Raw genomic sequence first — 17,219 nt, 5'->3', positions numbered from 1 at the left:
TCGTCCTATTATGATTTCTACAGCAATATGAACTAATTTCCTTTTCTAGGGTTTGGGATATTCAAATTGGTGAGTTTTAATTGTTTGTGATTGATTTGTGCTAGTTGATTAAATTGGTCTTGTTATGATTATCAATTGGCCATTGATTAATCTTTGTAAACAATGAATGAGATCGAGAGATGAATTTATTGTTGGACCATAGTTTAATCGACGTTAGATTTGATCGGAAACGTGTAATCTAATTGATTTGTTAATTCTAATTAATTATTTTGCATAGTCTCATAGCATGAATACGAAAGTTATTGCTTGAGCTCCTACTTGAATGCATTGTTAGAATTGATAGATTGTGCTTATCTTTCGCTAACGTGTTTAACTGTCGAGGCGAATATCCCTGGACCCTAGACTTGTTTTTCCTCTTGCTAATTGTTTTAAAATCGTTTTTATCTTTGCTTGAATTTACTTTTGATTCTCTAGAAACAAACCTTGAACTTATGAATAGAATGTTTAAGATTTATTTGCTTTCTGTGTGTAACATATAAATCACTAGCCCTGTTAAGTCTTCTTCGTGGATACGACTTGGGCAACTTATCACTCTACGATTGACCTCGTTCTCTTGCGAGCAATCTAGAGGTACACTTTGGGTTGAACACAATTTTGGCGTCGTTGCCGGGGAAGGCTTTAGACTTTGTGGTTTTTGTGTTGCATTATTTTTCGTGTTTCTTTTTATTTTTTCTTTTGATTCTTTTTTCTCCCCCAGGTGCGTTTGATCGGTTTTTGTGTTTTTGTTGTGCAGTGATTAAGGAGTCCGGGGCAGGAAAATACGAGTGATATATGCCAAGTTGCTATAGATCTGGAGCTCAATGTAAAGAATGGCACATTATCAATGAAATATGTGGGGTTACGCTTATCCACCAAGCGAGGATTCTTCAAGTTGTGAGATCACGAAGCAGATAGCTAAGCTAACACATGAAATCCATCGATTGCGCAGAGTTAGAGATGAACAAGAATGGACTATGCTCGGTGACACATACAATCAAGGCTGGAATTGTTACTCAAATTCAACTTGGGAAATGTGTGACACTACTGAAGAGCAGTCATATAATCATGGATGGATGGAGAACCCGATTTTCACATGGAATCTAGACCTCGATCAATTCAGTCAAAGTATTCAGAACCACCATCCACAGTCGGTTCCATCTTATGAGCCAACGTTGGAAGACACTCTTCAAGCATTCACAAGTAATTTTGAGTCTGTAGAAGCAGTAGAAGAATGCCAACAGAGAGCTGAGGCTGCAGACCGTCTCGATGCTCAAATTGCACAAATAACCGCTGCTGTGAAAGAGGTGGTTCATCAGAAAAATGATGAGGAACCAATGTATTCCAAGGAAGCATTGCAGACACAACAAGTGCAAGCATTTACTGTCACTGTTCTCGAAAGGGATACGATGGGTGTTGATGAGAATGAGAAGCTAACATGGTGTAATAACAAGGATGAAGTTATGTCATTGTCGACTCCACTGTCAGCATATTGCCCATATTTTGAAGTGTTTGATCCGTTGATTGAGGAGGAGATTGAGCGGGAGTTCTTGGAAATTTTGGAGAAAGAACCATAGAGTCATTGGGAGGGTCTTTCATGATCAAAACCGAGACACTAATTGACGCCAGAGATGATAACATTTCTGAACCTCCTACAACCACTATTGAGCATTTCTTTTATATCGTTGCTTCTGATGCTTTCTTTACATATGACTTATTACAGGGAGTCAACTTGAATAATGGAGAAGAGTAACAGATTAAATAGAATCGAGAAGATTAAGTGCTCGTTTGGTTCAAGTAGGGGAATGGAATCAAATGAAGGAGTGGACTGATAACAATAACCATTATTTTTATTGAGTGTTTGGTTTAACAATGAAAAGGGATCATAAGTAAGGGATTCTCTTTCTTTCGTTTCCCCTCTATTTTGAGGGGTAATAAATTGGGTGATTGGGTTACCCTCAAGTAAGGGTACTCATTAACCAAACCACACATCAAGTAATGGATTCAATTAATTGGATCTCTTTCTAACTTTTACAAACAGCTAATCAAACGTGGGCTAAGTATAAAACTGAAAACTAGATCATATCCAATTTTTGGAGTTTTATATGATTGTTTTTAATTTACTAGTGTTTAATGTGGGGACTACAAATAATAGGCTAAAATGGTATATTTATGATTATTCTATATTATTATTTTAAATTGAGGACTATGAATAGAATCACCTTAACATTGATACGAATTACTCCATGTCAATATTACTCATATCACATACGTCAAAATATGTATGTTAATATATGTAATTTGAGAATGAAAATATATAGTATTGGATGAACGAAAAGTGCTCTCGCATATGGAATATCTACTAAATCGATTAACTTAATTGGGACGGTTTTAAGGGCTTGTTATTTATTTGGACTCGCAATTATCTCGTTGTTCATTGGTACCATGGAATTCAGTCTCTAATATGTACCTTCTTAGACAATTTTGCTAAAGATGCTTTCACATTATTGTTGCTTTATGTAATTATGGGTAAAAGCTATTTACTTCTTGCTTTCTTATTTTCCTTTCCGTGAGAAACACTAAAAATATTAAATTTTGAAGAAAAGGTCAAAAAAAAAAACTCTTCGTGTGAAATTTGGATTTTTCTCCCCTTTCAAAATAGTTCTTTATGCTTTCTTATGACTTACAACTTATAATAGTTCTTAACCAGGGGGCTTAGCCCACTGGCCACCGGGTCCTCACTTAAGTGAAGTGACCCGGGTTCGATCCCTCTTGGGAACGAATTGGTGATTGGAGATATAAGGTGGAGTTTGGTGAATGGAGAGATAAGGTGGTTCTTGGAGTGGATGGGGAACTAACTACTAACATCTAACATGACTTTGACCGATCAAAAAAAAAAAAAAAAAAACAACTTATAATAGTTCTTTATACTTTCTTATGACTTACAACTTATATAAGGCGAGAGAAAACAAAAATGGGAAGCCTTCGGTGACAACTGACAACGATATGCATTTTGAGGGTTTATAAGAAGGAGTTAATATATAAAACTATCTACTTTTATATTGTAAAGATAAAAATTGTCCACTAAGATAAAAATAATAAAAACTATCTACTTTTTGATTGAAAAGACAGAAATAACCCTCACTTTAAAATAATAAAAAATATCCACTCACTTCTATCCCGCTCTCCTCTCTCTCTTCACGTCACTCTCTCTCTATCTCACTACCGCCACTACCTCTCCCTTGTAGCATCCTGTGTCGCCGTCGCCGCCGCCTCCACCATCTCTCCCGACGTCGGAAATCCGCGCCACCACAAGCTCCTCCGCTCAGCGATCTACGAGTCGAGATCTGCTCCATCTCTCTCTTTCTCGGCGTCGAAAATCAGCCACCTGCCGCACCATCTCCGACGAATCGCCGCCGCAGTCTCTGAGCTGGTCGTGGTAGCCGCCGCACCATCTCCACCACCGAGGCAAGCCGTGACAACCACCACCACGGAACCCTCACTCACGCATCTCCTCCCCTCTTCCCCCACCGGTGATCTCTGTCACCAATATCCACACCTCCATCGACGATCGCCGGAGATTTGGAGATCTGGAGTGCTTGAAATGGCGGCGGCGGCTCCTACGTCCTCATCGCCTTCTCCTTCTCCTACGGCCTTTTTCTCACCGCCAGCTCATCCTTCGTCGATTAGCTCTCCTTCACCATCCGTCTCCGCGTCTCCTACAGCCGGTGGCGCCCTGTTGACTTCAGTAAATCCGGCAGGTCGGATTGTTATTTGGATTTTGTAATGTGAAGCTCGCATAGTTTTTTTGATTTTATTTTCCTCTCTCGCTAGTCCCACCACCAATTAATTCGGCGCTGCCTCTGCTCACCTCCCGGCCAAACAATGCAGCGCGAATAAAATCACTGTGAGATCTGGGCAACATCCCCGCCGCGCAAACACGGAGCCGCTGCTCTCTGCCTGTACTCAATCTGCGCCGCCAGACGCGGCGTCTCCGATTCTCCTCCGATGCCGAGTTCTGCAGCCCCGATGAATTCGATGATGCTTGAATCTGTGTACTGTGTTGTAGATCTATAATCTCTTTCCTTATCTCGCTCTCTCTCTCCTTGTAAAAGCAGATCTGGAATTTTGTTTGTGAATATTGCAAATCTTCTTGAAGTTTTGTTTGTGAATTTTGTTGGCTGCTTGTAGACGATTTGGTGTGATGGGGGAGATAAGTCAAATTAATATTCTTGGTTTGATGCCTGGAGATTTTGTTGGTTTGATGTTTTTGGTTAGTATGCAAAAGCCTACAGATTTTTTTTTTTGATAAGGAAAGTAAATATTATAGAACGAAAAGGCACCAGTAGTACCAAGAAGATTACAAAATCATCGGGGATTCATCATTCGACATCCACCTATGACTCCCAACTCCATCATTAACAAAACCAAAAATTCTACCCCAACTCCACACTCTAGCTTTGATTTCTCCAAACAGGTTTGCACTCTCCCATCTTTTGTTCTCAAATCTACTCTCATTACGCATTTTCCAGATAAGCCAAGTAGTACAACACCAAAGAGCCATCAAGAGCTTCTTATTTCTTTTCCGGCCACTCAAACTAGTAAAGAACTGAAAGTGCGAGGACACTTCATATGGCTGCGCCATGCTAACTCCGAGCCATTGAAAGATTGCTTCCCATACCTTTGAGGTCTTTGGACAGTGGATCAACAAGTGGTTCGTGGATTCCTGCCGATGAAAACAGGCGTTACATCCCACCTCGACTTCACACAGCATCACATTTCTTCTCAAGAGATTGTCACACGTCGGAATTCTGTTCTTCAAAATTCTCCATGCGGTAAGCTTGACTTTGTTTGGAATAGGGATCTTCCACACCTTCGTACTCATATCAGTTTCCTCCACCGCCTCCGTAGTCTCGTTTGCTTGATCTTTAATAGCTTCATAAGCGGACTTGGTTGTAAAGCCTCTCCCGATGTCGCCACTCCATGTCCATCCGTCCTTGTTACCTGCACACAGATTAGTACCAGAAACAAGGCTAAGCAACTCCGAAACTCCTTCCCTCTCTCTCTCAAATAGCTCTCTTCTCCACCTTAAATCCCAACACCATCCAGTATCAGTCCATTTCCCAACTTCACAGATTGCAGCTTCTTTATTAGCACTCAACTGAAAAAGTCTAGGAAAAGTAAACTTCAACGGCTTTTGTCCAACCCACCACTGACTCCAGAATTTAAAGGTCTTCCCATCCCCCACCTTTGGCTTCAAATTTTGAACAAACCAAAAATTGCTCGCCCCTCCCGCCGCAGAAACGATCTTCGGCCACCACCCATCTCTAAATCTACCTTTCCCCGCGTTTTCCAGACCTGTCTCTCCCCACTCAACCTCACCATAAATGGACCTAACAATTTTAGCCCAAAGCATGTCCCTTCCAGTAAGGTACCGCCACAACCATTTAACGACAAGTGCCTGATTAAACCACTCAATATTTTTAAGTCCCAAGCCTCCTTCATCTTTTGAAGCACAAAGCACCTTCCATTTCACCCAAGCAATCGCACTTTTACTAGAACCCCCTCCCCACAGAAAATTACCAAGTAAAGCATTTAAAGAACTCACAATTGATTTTGGTAAACAGGTAAAAGAGAGCTGGTAAATCGGTATAGATTGAAGCACAGCCTTCACCAAAGTCACTCGGCCCGCGAGAGAGAACTTCCCATTTTTCCACGAATCGATTTTCTTTCTCACCTTCTCAACCAAGTATTTCCAATCAGCAACCTTTTTGCCCTTGCTACCCACTTTAATACCGAGGTAATTGAAAGGTAAGGAGCCTACATCACAACCCAAAACAGCCGCCATCCTCTCGATCTTATCCTCCTCGACCCCAACTCCGAAGAGACAACATTTTTTGAAATTCACGGCAAGCCCTGACAGTAGCTGGAACACTCTGAGAATCCTTTTAACTGCCACTGCATTTCTTTCATCATCCTCCATCAAGAAGACCGTGTCATCGGCGTATTGGAGGTGCGAAATTGAAATGTAATCATTTCCTACCTTTACCGGCTTAATCAGCTCCTTCTCAACAGCTCTCGTGATCAAAGAGTGGATCCCCTCCGCTGCAATAAGAAAGAGAAATGGGGAAAGCGGATCCCCCTGCCGTAATCCTCTTTCTAAACACACCTCACCAGATGGAGATCCATTCACCAAAATATTCGTCGTCGCCGAGGAGATACAACCTCGAATCCATTTCCTCCATAATGGTGCAAAATCCATTCTTTGAAGCATTAAATCCAAGAAATCCCACTCGACAGAGTCATATGCTTTCGCGAAATCCACCTTGAAGATAATCCTCCATTTTCTCTTCTTAGTAGCCTCCGCGATTGCTTCATTTAGAACCACGACCCCATCAAGGATGTAACGGCCGCCAATGAAGGCGCTCTGATTATCCGAAATAACTGAATCCATGACCTGCTTCATCCTACTCGCCAAAACCTTCGCAATGACTTTGTAGAGGCTACAAATAAGTGAAATAGGCCTAAACTCCTCAAGTGAGCAAGCTCCTTCTTTTTTAGGAATGAGAACGATGAATGAAGAGTTACATCCCCTAGGGATTTTGCCATTGGAGTGAAATTCAGTCATCACCTTTAAAAAATCTTTCTTGATAATCTCCCATGATGCTTTCCAGAACTTGAGGTTAAAGTCATCCGGTCCCGGGCTCTTGTCACTGTCACAACTCCAAATGGCCTCTTTAATTTCTGATTCTGAAAAAGTTTTGATCAGCTCCGCATTAATCACTGCAGAAACTTTCCGAGCAGTGAAATCTCCCAGTATCATAGGTAGGACGCGCGGCGTCTTCTTGAAGTGATTCTCGAAGAACGTTTTGACGTTCTCCTTAATGGTCTTTGGATCCTCGATCCAGCAGCCCCCAACATCAAGCCCTGCAATTTCATTCTTCTTTCTTCTCCCAACAATTGCTTTGTGATAAAAACTAGTATTCAGATCGCCCTCCTTGACCCATTTGACTTTCGCCTTTTGTTGGAGAAGACTACATTTTTCTTTGGATTTAAGGAAAATCTTTGCTCGTAATTCATTTCTCCTGATTGTCTCACTCTCCTCAAGACCAAAGGTGTCATCAAAAATGTCCAGCTCCTGAAGTTCATCCTTAAGATCTGTCAATCCGTGCTCAATGTTGCCATAAATCCTCAGATTCCACTCTTTCAACGCACTCTTCACCAATTTCAATTTCTCTTTGAACACAAAGCAGCTCCATCCTTCAATCTTAGCTTCATCCCAAGATTTCCTTACCAACGCGCAAAAATCTGGGTGGGAGAGCCAAGAATTGAGGAACCTAAAAGGTTTGGGTCCCCAGTTCTTGGTTTTTGTAGTTAGGAAGATCGGACAATGATCCGACACTGATCTCTGAAGCCCCCTTCCGACTGTGTCCGCCCATTCCTGCATCCATTTCTCGTTGACCATAAATCTGTCTAGTTTGCTCTTACATCCTCCACCAGGTTGATACCACGTAAACTTTCTCCCCTGTGTTCTGATTTCCAGCAGATTACTTTGCCGAATAAAAGCGTCAAAAGACCTTGCATCTGCTTGATTAAAGACAGCACATTTCCCCACCCTTTCTCCCGGATCACGCACTGCGTTGAAGTCGCCAAGAAAACACAGGCAAGAGTCTTTGTTTTGAAGAGCAATGAGCTGTAATGTATCCCACAAAGATTCCTTTTCGGTGGTTCCCATGGGCGCATACACATTAACAAAACAACAATGCAGGCCTCCTTGTAGCCAAATCCCATTAACAATAACAGCCCCCGTCACGTTCCATTTACTAGTTGCCACAAACTTATCCTTGTTCCAGACCGATAGTATTCCACCCGATCTGCCTTCTGACTCCCTCACAGCCCAATCAAAATTACTCCTCCCCCACCACTTATCACACATTGAGGAACAGAAAATTTCCATTTTGGTTTCCTGAACAAAACAAAAATCTAAAGCATTTTTCCTAACCAATTCTCCGATATCACTCTGTTTAATGGAACTCCCCAAGCCTCTAATGTTGTAAGATAAAATATTCATTAAAACCCTGTTTCAATATCACCCACGACCGTCGGATGTCCTGCCTTTGCTCTTTGCTCCTTCAATTGCTCGATCATGACCGCGTCTTGGTGATTGCTCGACAAACCCAACTTCTTGGCAAAGAGCCATGTTCTTGTATCTTCATCTCTCTCCGAATTCTCCCAATCCACCTCAGTAGATCGCGAGCCGCTTCCATTCTTGCCCATCTCACCCTCTGATTCAATATCAGCAATGAAATTGCCCCAAACTTGATGCTGATTTTCGATGGCTTTTGATTTCTGAGTTTTCTTCCTCGGACCTCCTCCTCGTCTGTTCGCCGTTCCTTTCTTAGAAACAACCCCCGCAGTGAGAGAATCTGGTACCCTCGAGGGATCGCACTCCTCCCCCTCAAGTTCATTTTGAAATTCCTTCTCTTTCTCGTTTCTACTCCCTTCATTGATCTCTCTACCTCCAGTCTGTGGCTCATTTGAAGGCGATTTATCAGTCCCTTCGGAGGAAACCCGCTGGACTTGGCTTCCTTTATCTGTGTCAGAGTAATGTGAGAACGGGCCATTAGTTTCCACAACCTTCCTCTCGAGTTCCGAGATGCCGTTTTTTTGAGTAACCGAATCGTTTCCTTCACCGTCCTCTGTTTCCGACTCGACGATGAAAGCCTTCGCCGGAGACTGTGAGATATCTTGTAAAGAACATTCTGAATCAGCATCTTCTTCCAAAGACCACACTTCCTCCTCCGGGGAAACGAAATTATAGGGCATTTCTTCCACCCGGATTTGGAACGAAGCACCGTCGATTTTACATTTCAGTATGTTTCCGATGGAGTTGAACCCAGTAGACATCTGTATAAAAGCCACGTCCAGCCTCTCTTTCGTTCTTGTTTTTTCTTCAATTTTCAGAAGCAACCCGAACCTCGCGCTTGCCGTACTGAAGAAACGAGAATTCCAAACATGTAGCGGGACTCCGGTCCATTTAGTCCAGACAACTCTTTGATAGTTGATATCAACAAATTTCCAAGGCCTCCACCACTGCAACCAGAAGTCTCTCCATTCGTTGAGCTTATTGAGATTTTCCTCGGTCGTCTGCTCGTTGCTGCTTTGGATTAGGACCATGTTGCCACCGAGGGAGTTCAGCTTAAAACAACCTGCGCATTCACTATTTATTTCCTCTCGAACTTCCTCCCAGAGAAACTCAGATTTAATGTAACCTGTAAAAGCCCCATTAAGCCAAACCAAGTCTTCTTCCGTCGTCTTGAACTGTAATGTTTCATCATCAAGTTCTTTATCATCTTTAGCACCTGTAAGAGCTTCCTTAAAGGAGACACCTGCGTGCCTATTATACACCTTCATGGTGCATGGCTGTATCTGTTCCAACTTCTTTTCTTTGACGCTATTCTGCTCATTCCTTTTCTTCTCATCAACCCTTTCGAATTTAGGTTTATAATCCCTTTGGAATTTAGGCTTATAAACTCTAACCTTATAACTGCCAATCCAAAGTTTGTTCAGGTCCACCAGTAAAGTCTCAGACCTCTCCACCTTTTCAAATCGAACAAAACCGAACGGTCTTCCCCAAAGATCTCTCTTCCTTGGGCAGTATACATCCACCGTCTTCGCAACCGTCTCGAACTTACGTATGAGAAAATCAAGGCTGCAATCCTCTGGGATGTTGTTAAAGAAAAAGGTTGTAGTGTCATCACGTTCATTCGAACTCCAATCTCTCCTCCCATTCAAACTGCTCCGATTCCAGCTTCTTGCCTGTTTTCTCTCTACATGTTTTGGACCAATCCCTCTTCTTCTCACCACTCTCCACTCTCTCTCGCTCTGTCTAGGCTCCATTGTAGAAAAATCACCTGTTTTATGAAGTAATCAACTACAACGAACAATACATCAATCTAACCAAACATCTGTAAGATAAGCTCTGTCCTTAAACTTTGCTAATTTCAGTTCAAGTCTTGTCCATTCGTTTCAACATGGCACTTTCAATTCATTACAGTTATCCTACAATACATTCAACCCCAACAACAACCCATCTGCTTGAAAACCTTCAAGGTAATTTGCTGTCTCAAGTACTAAATTCAGTTCGCATCCATATCAACTGCACATCACCCGAGATAAGGAAGTAGAACTTAGCTTTTGAATAGGAATGGCTGACTTGCGGATCTGGACGCTGATCTTTCAAAAAGAGTCAAAAGATGCGCGTTCTCGCCGGACTTGAGGGCTGCGTTGGGCCTGAAGGCGTGGTCTCGCCGGAGTGAATAGTCTCGCTGGTCTGGAGTTGAAGGTAACTACCGCAGGTTTCGCCGGAGAAAGGTGTCGCTGATCTGGATTCGAAGGGAGACTACTTCTGGGCGCCGGATCTGTGGGCGTATCTGGCTGATAACTGTGCGCGGTAGGGGAGGGCTCGGCTAAGATGACGTGGCCGGCAAAGACCTCAGGGCGGCGGATCTGGACGCTGATCTTTCGTAAAGAGTCGGAAGGCCTAGCTGAAGCGCGATCTCGCCGGACTGGAGTGCTGCGGTAGGCCTTCTTTAGTCCGACATCAGCGGCAGAGCTTCTTCAGTGGCAAGGGGTGAGACCGACAGTGGCGGTGGCAGCCTGGCAGCGGCAGGGAGAATACGACGGCAGTCGGAGAGGGAACTCCGGCAAACTCCAGAGATGGCGCAGCAGGTGAGTGATTAGATTTGGGAGGGGTGGAAAATCACGGATTTTTTGACAAAATTGAATCAATTTGCAGATGGAGGCTGAGCTGAAAATCAAATGGAGACGGAGGACGGCGGAAGTGAGGTCGGGGCGTAAGGTGGAGGCATGTGGCTAGGGGCGTGAGGGTCCGGCGGTCGGCGGAGGTGAGAACGCTTTACTGTACTAGTTGGCCAACTATCAAAAGCCTACAGATTAATTGATTAATTAATGTTTCACTTAGTCAAGAATTCATTTGTGGTAGATTTTAGGTTAGTAGGTTTAATTTTCTAAATTTAACAGCTAGATTTATGAATTCACAACTTTATGTTTTTAAATTCAGAACTAGATCTATGAATTCACAACCAGCTCGATGAATTCACAACTTAATGTTCTTGAATTCACAACCAGCTCGATAAATTCACAACTTAATATTGTTGAATTCACAATCAAATCTATGAATTCACAACTAAAACTCGAATTCACAACCAAAATAAATTCTAGTTTTAGCCGTGAATTCAAACTTTAAAAACCCCAAATTCACAACTACTTGAATTCACAACCAAAATAAATTCTGGTTGTGAATTAAATTTTAATTGTGAATTCGACTGGTTGTTAATTCACAACAAAAAAATTCTGACTGTGAATTAAATTTTACGGTTTAGGGTTTAGGGTTCACAACTAGGGTTTACGGTTTCAGTTCAATTCAGTTATGAATTTACTGTTTCAGTTCAGTTGTGAATTCACAATCGTAATAATTCACAACTAGGGCTTATGGTTTCAGTTCAGTTCAGTTGTGAATTCACAATCATAATAATTCACAACTAGGGTTTAGGTTTAGGATTTAGGGTTTCAGCTCAGTTCCATTGTGAATTTACTGATTAAGTTCTTTTGTGAATTTACTGTTTCAGTTCAGTTGTGAATTCACAATCGTAATAATTCACAAATAAGGTTTTGGTTTAGGGTTTCAGTTCAGTTGTGAATTCACAATCGTAATAATTCACAACTAGTGTTTAGGTTTAGGTTTAGGGTTTAGGGTTTCAGTTCAGTTCAATTGTGAATTTACAGATTAAGTTCATTTGTGAATTTACTGTTTCAGTTCAGCTGTGAATTCACAACTAGGGTTTAGGTTTAGGGTTTCAATTCAGTTCAGTTGTGAATTTACTGTTTCAGTTCAGTTGTGAATTCACAATTGTAATAATTCACAACTAGGGTTTAGTGTTTCAGTTCAGTTCAGTTGTGAATTCACAATCGTAATAATTCACAACTAGGGTTTAGGTTTAGGATTTAGGGTTTAGGGTTTAGGGTTTCAGTTCAGTTCAATTGTAAATTCAAAACCAAAAAAATCTGGTTGTGAATTAAATTTTGATTGTGAATTTGACTGGTTGTATATTCACAAACAAAAAATTCTGTATGTGAATTCACAACCAAAAATTTTTGGTTGTGAATTGCGGGATTTTTTAAAGGGGTGATGTAAAGTGTACATTATTTTTTTTAATTTTTAATGTGAAGGGTATTTTGGTAACAATGGACATTTTTTAAGTTTTTTTATTTTAGTGGACATTTTTTATTTTTACAATATGAAAGTGGCCATTTTAAAAATTCACTCTTATAAGAAGCCTATTAAATAAGGAATAATAATTATGTTCAAGAAAAGGAATAATAATTAATTATACTTTTATTAAATTAATGTTTACATGGGAGTAGGGCTGTCTAAATGGTTATCGGGTTTTGGGTATCCAATTAACCGAACCGAAATTCCCGGATTTGGGTATCCAATAACCGAGAATTTTGGGTATTGGGTCGGTTTCGGTTATTGTTTTTTTGGAAATTTCGGTTATCGGTTAACCCGAAAAATCGATCGGGTTAACCGAATAACCGAAAATTATTTTATTAATTATTTAATATATATATATATATAGGGTGTGGTTCTAGAGAGAACTACATTATTTGTGAGAACCGGAGAACCATCAAATTTAATGCATCCACTGTAAAAATTAATGCATTCGCTGTTAAAATTAATGCACTAAAAAAATTAAAAAAAAAATGCTCCCTTCAGGATTCGAACCCAGGATCTGCATTCATCCAACAAGATGATGCATCCACCGTAGATCTTAATGATCGAATGGCTGAAAATGGTTCTCCGGTCTTCTTTTATTTATAGTTCTTTCTTGAACCTCTCCCTATATATATATATATATATATATATATATATATATATATCATATATAATATATTTGTAAATTAAAATAAAAAATGGGTATTTCGGATGATATAATATATTTGTAATAATATATTTGTAAATTAATATATCATATATATATAATATATTTGTAATATATAATATATATATATATATATATATATATATCATATATATAATACTCCATATTTCAATGACATACTTGCTATATCATATTTTGAATTTTATTTTTTAAATGGGTATTTCGGATACCCAAATAACCCAATTGGTTAACCGAAGCGGGTATTGGGTAACCGAACTCTTAAAACGGTTCGAAAACAGTTATTAAAATTTGACAATTTCGGGTTCGGGTACGGGTAACCGAACCCGAACCGATCGACACCCCTACATGGGAGTGTCGCCGAATATTAGCACTCCATCCTCTCTTTTTACAAAGGAACCTTTAGCCATTATTCGATGATTAATTGTTTTGTATATAAATTTTCTCTCTATATACGTATATATAATAGTCAAATATATACATATGCATATCTAAACTCGAGTACTTAGTTGTGGAGTAGTCCATTTATCTCTGTGCATCGATGCTCAAAGGGATGTATGGTGATAGAGAGTTTCAGTATCTGCAATACATGTATTATTTGTGAAAATTAATGTCTGCGTTAAATATATTTTACATTTGTTGGAGATATTAAAGTAAGATACAAAATTTTAATTCCCTAAAAAGTGCTATATAAATATACGAAAAAACTATTTATTGTGACAAAACTTGTCTGGTGGAGTGGGACGAAACATCGTGCTTCTTTCCGCATCATACAAATTATTTATGAATACACTGTTGTTTCCCAAAATGCAGAGAAGAATCTTTGAAAAATAAACCCAAAGTTCTACTTCTGCAGAGATAATAAATAAGATAATGTTCCTGCGTAAAAGAAAGAAAAAAAGTATATATTCTCATTATAATTGGATTATTTGTTAACTCGGTTAGGTAACCATTGAATCAAGATCAGCTGCATTGAGAGGTTTTTAGGGCCTATATACCTAGCCTCAAATGATAGTGTATGCTCTTTTTTTATACTTTGGGCTATAACAAGAATTGTTACTTTTGATTAAAATAGAAAAAAGGAAACAAATAAAGCAAAAAAGAAACGACAACGTTAGGTACAGTTTGCCGTAGATCCGTATGAAGTGATGAAATAATTGGGAAGCATCACACAAATGAGACATAAATTAAAAGACAATTTGGCAAAGCCATGTGCACTAATCTTATACAGTAGCTCTTGCCTAAACAAGCTTTCCCAACGTTGCTGCCTATTCTTTCTGGAAAAGCATTCAAATTTTTTTAAAAAAACATTTAATTAGAAAAAACAACAGTATTGAAAGCAAAAATTTATGGTAAATTGAAGTGTATAGGGGCTTTAAAAAAACAATTCAATGACAACTTAAGATGTGTTATAATGTGGAAAAACATGCAAATTGATCTAACTCCTTGGACCGTGCCGACGTGGCGGAGCCTAATTATCATACAACTGTTTTTTATATTTTAAATTATATTCACATTTAATATTTATAAAAAACAATTATTTAATAATTTTGGTCATTTTTTTTTCTTCCCTTTAAAATTGTGTTTCATGATTAGTTGGAAGAAATTTTCGACGAATTGAAGCAAACTTCAAATACCTATAAGTAATGTGTCTGATTTACTATTTCAAGGATATTTCAACTGAGTGAAGACAAAAAAGGAAGGGTGGGGGAATTCGGGAAATGGGAGGACGGAGTGTGGACGTGGGAGATGAGATGGCGTAGGGGGCTGAGAGGGAGGGAAGTGAGTAGTTTTAAACAACTCTTGGAGACTATTTCTGGTATTGTTCCTTGTACAGGAGAGAAGGACGGCTGGAGATGGAATGCAACAAAAGACGGCAAATTCACGACCTCTTCGGCCTATGAGACAATTGCTAAGGAAAAGAGAGAGGAGGCGTCGTGCTCGGCGGTGGAAGCAGCGAAAGTGTGGAATGCACCTACAACTCACAAGGCACAGGTGACGGCATGGCGTAGCTTGAAGAATCGACTCGCCACATGTGATAATCTTCTCAAAAGGAAGATCCAAATTACAGATGAGGAGAGATGGTGCAACGCATGTGTGATGGCCGAAGAGACGGTGGAACACGTGTTACTTCACTGCCCAAAAACTGAACAAGTGTGGAACTTTATTCAGCAATGGATCAACATCGAGACAGTGACACCAAAAGGTCTCTCTCAACACTTTCTCTCTTTCTTTCATGCGAGCAAAGATAAGAGATGGCGGAATTTCTTGAAAGGATTGTGGATTGGTGTGGTTTGGAGTCTGTGGAGATGTAGGAATGAGAGCAGGTTCCAAGGAAAGGTGTGGGATGTCCAAAAAGTTGTACAGGAGATAAAAGGGAGGATGTGGAGCTGGAATTCTATTTTTCACATTGTGGACATTAATATTCCTTTCTCATCGTGGTGTTCTCAGGGGATGGTCCTGGACTCTTTGTAATTTGGTACCATTGGTACCTCGTTTTCATATGTTATACTCCCTCCGTCCCAAACGAAATGTCCTCCTTCTTTTGGGCACGCTTATTAAGGATGCATTATCTACCTAATCTAGTAGAATATTAAGGAAATTTCAATTTCTACTAGATTAGGTAGCATATAAGATTCAATGACATTTCACGGCATTATTTCAATTTCTACTAGATTAGGTAGATAATGCATCCTTAATAACCGTGCCCAAAAGAAGGAGGACATTTCGTTTGGGACGGAGGGAGTATTAAATTATCTTTACCGACCAAAAAAAAAAATGTGTCTGATTTACTATCCTTTTTAATTGCACAAATCGTGGGCTGTCTCTCTTAGAAAAAAAAAATAGAGAGAATTTAGAGGAATGAATGAGACACTCGTGTGTGGTCACGTGTTGGATACGCATGGATAGGAAGGAATGCACGTGCGAGGTACCAGGAAAGGACATATGCGGGTGAGGAACGGACGACGGTAGCACGTGATAATGACAATGTAGAGAGAGAACTGCAATCTCATTAGATACAGCTGTAACCGACTAGTAACGGCTGCTCCGCTCATGCTCAACTTCTGTGATTACTTTCATTGTAAATGAAAAAATGATTGATTTATTTAATTTGTTTTTTTTTAATAAAAAATATTTAATTATTTTACTGTATTATTCATATTGTAGTAGTAATTTTTTATTTTTGTTATAATTTTTTATTATTAAAAATAAAATAAAAACAAAAATAACCAAAAAATAAAAATAAAAATAGGCATGATGTAAACAATACAGTATAATAACTAAATCTTTTTTCTTTTTTTTAAATATATATATATATATATATATTCTATTTTACTAGTTTGTGGGCGTCCATATTATGACTGCATAAATTTATTTTTTTAAAAAAAATTGTATGTTGGTGCATTTGTATCTCTATTCAAATATATTGTTCGATCCATGAAAAGTATGTATTTTTATTATTTTGATTCCTCGATAAAAAAATGTGTTGTTTCTAGTTTGATACATATATTCTTATATTTTTAAATTTATTCATATTTAATATTTATATAAAAAAAAATATATGTTACAAATTATTTGTTAATTACCTAATAAATCATTTTGATGGATGAAGAGAGTATATATAAATTTGATAAAATCAAGATTAGGAACTATTTTTAATCATTAATCAGGAAGATTTATTATTGATTTATTATTTTATCCAATGAATATATATATATATATATATATATATGTATATATATATTGGTACATGGATTCAAATTAAAATAAAATATACAGTACCATATATTATATCGACAAATGTAAATTGTGTTAGGATGAATTTTTAGATATATAATAAGAATGGTGTTTTATTGAGTTTCTGAATGTAACCAAAAATTTATCAGGATATCATTCTTTTACTTTATAAAATTCTCAAATTTACAAAAAAAGCGGGATGCCATAAAATTATACTATATTACCAGGACTTGTTTGGCATGAGATATGCTATAAGAGCACCTCCAACGCTGCACCCACTCCAGCAACGCTTGCACCCTCTATTGCACCCATTCCTTTTTTTTTTGTTTTTTTTTTGTTTGAAAAGGGGCGCGTGTAAACACGCCCCTTCCTTCGCTCCCACAGCAGCCGAGTGCGACCCATCGCCCCCTCCCTTCGCTCCCGGGTGCAGCAACGGCGCTGGGTGCGATAGGCCGGGTTCGA

At 39.2% G+C, this 17,219-nt stretch overlaps 2 protein-coding genes across 2 annotated transcripts; one reads left to right on the top strand and one right to left on the bottom strand.

The window, feature by feature from the left end:
* Window positions 1–3,369: 3,369 nt before the first annotated feature.
* Window positions 3,370–7,972, bottom strand: LOC131010593 (uncharacterized). The gene is made up of 7 exons (XM_057938189.1): window positions 7,426–7,972; window positions 7,075–7,194; window positions 6,668–6,963; window positions 6,262–6,517; window positions 5,945–6,141; window positions 3,908–4,156; window positions 3,370–3,576 (listed from the first exon to the last, which is right to left on the bottom strand). Exons 1-7 carry the CDS (start codon window positions 7,970–7,972, stop codon window positions 3,370–3,372), a joined length of 1,872 nt encoding a protein of 623 aa, XP_057794172.1.
* Window positions 7,973–14,768: 6,796 nt separating this feature from the next.
* Window positions 14,769–15,494, top strand: LOC131010588 (uncharacterized). The gene has a single exon (XM_057938178.1). The coding sequence runs from the start codon at window positions 14,769–14,771 to the stop codon at window positions 15,492–15,494; it is 726 nt and encodes a 241-aa protein (XP_057794161.1).
* Window positions 15,495–17,219: the final 1,725 nt, after the last annotated feature.

The sequence above is a fragment of the Salvia miltiorrhiza genome, chromosome 1 (genome assembly GCF_028751815.1).
Source record: "Salvia miltiorrhiza cultivar Shanhuang (shh) chromosome 1, IMPLAD_Smil_shh, whole genome shotgun sequence".
In the NCBI taxonomy this organism is placed as follows: Eukaryota; Viridiplantae; Streptophyta; class Magnoliopsida; order Lamiales; family Lamiaceae; genus Salvia; species Salvia miltiorrhiza.
This window is presented reverse-complemented; position numbering and strand designations above follow the sequence as displayed.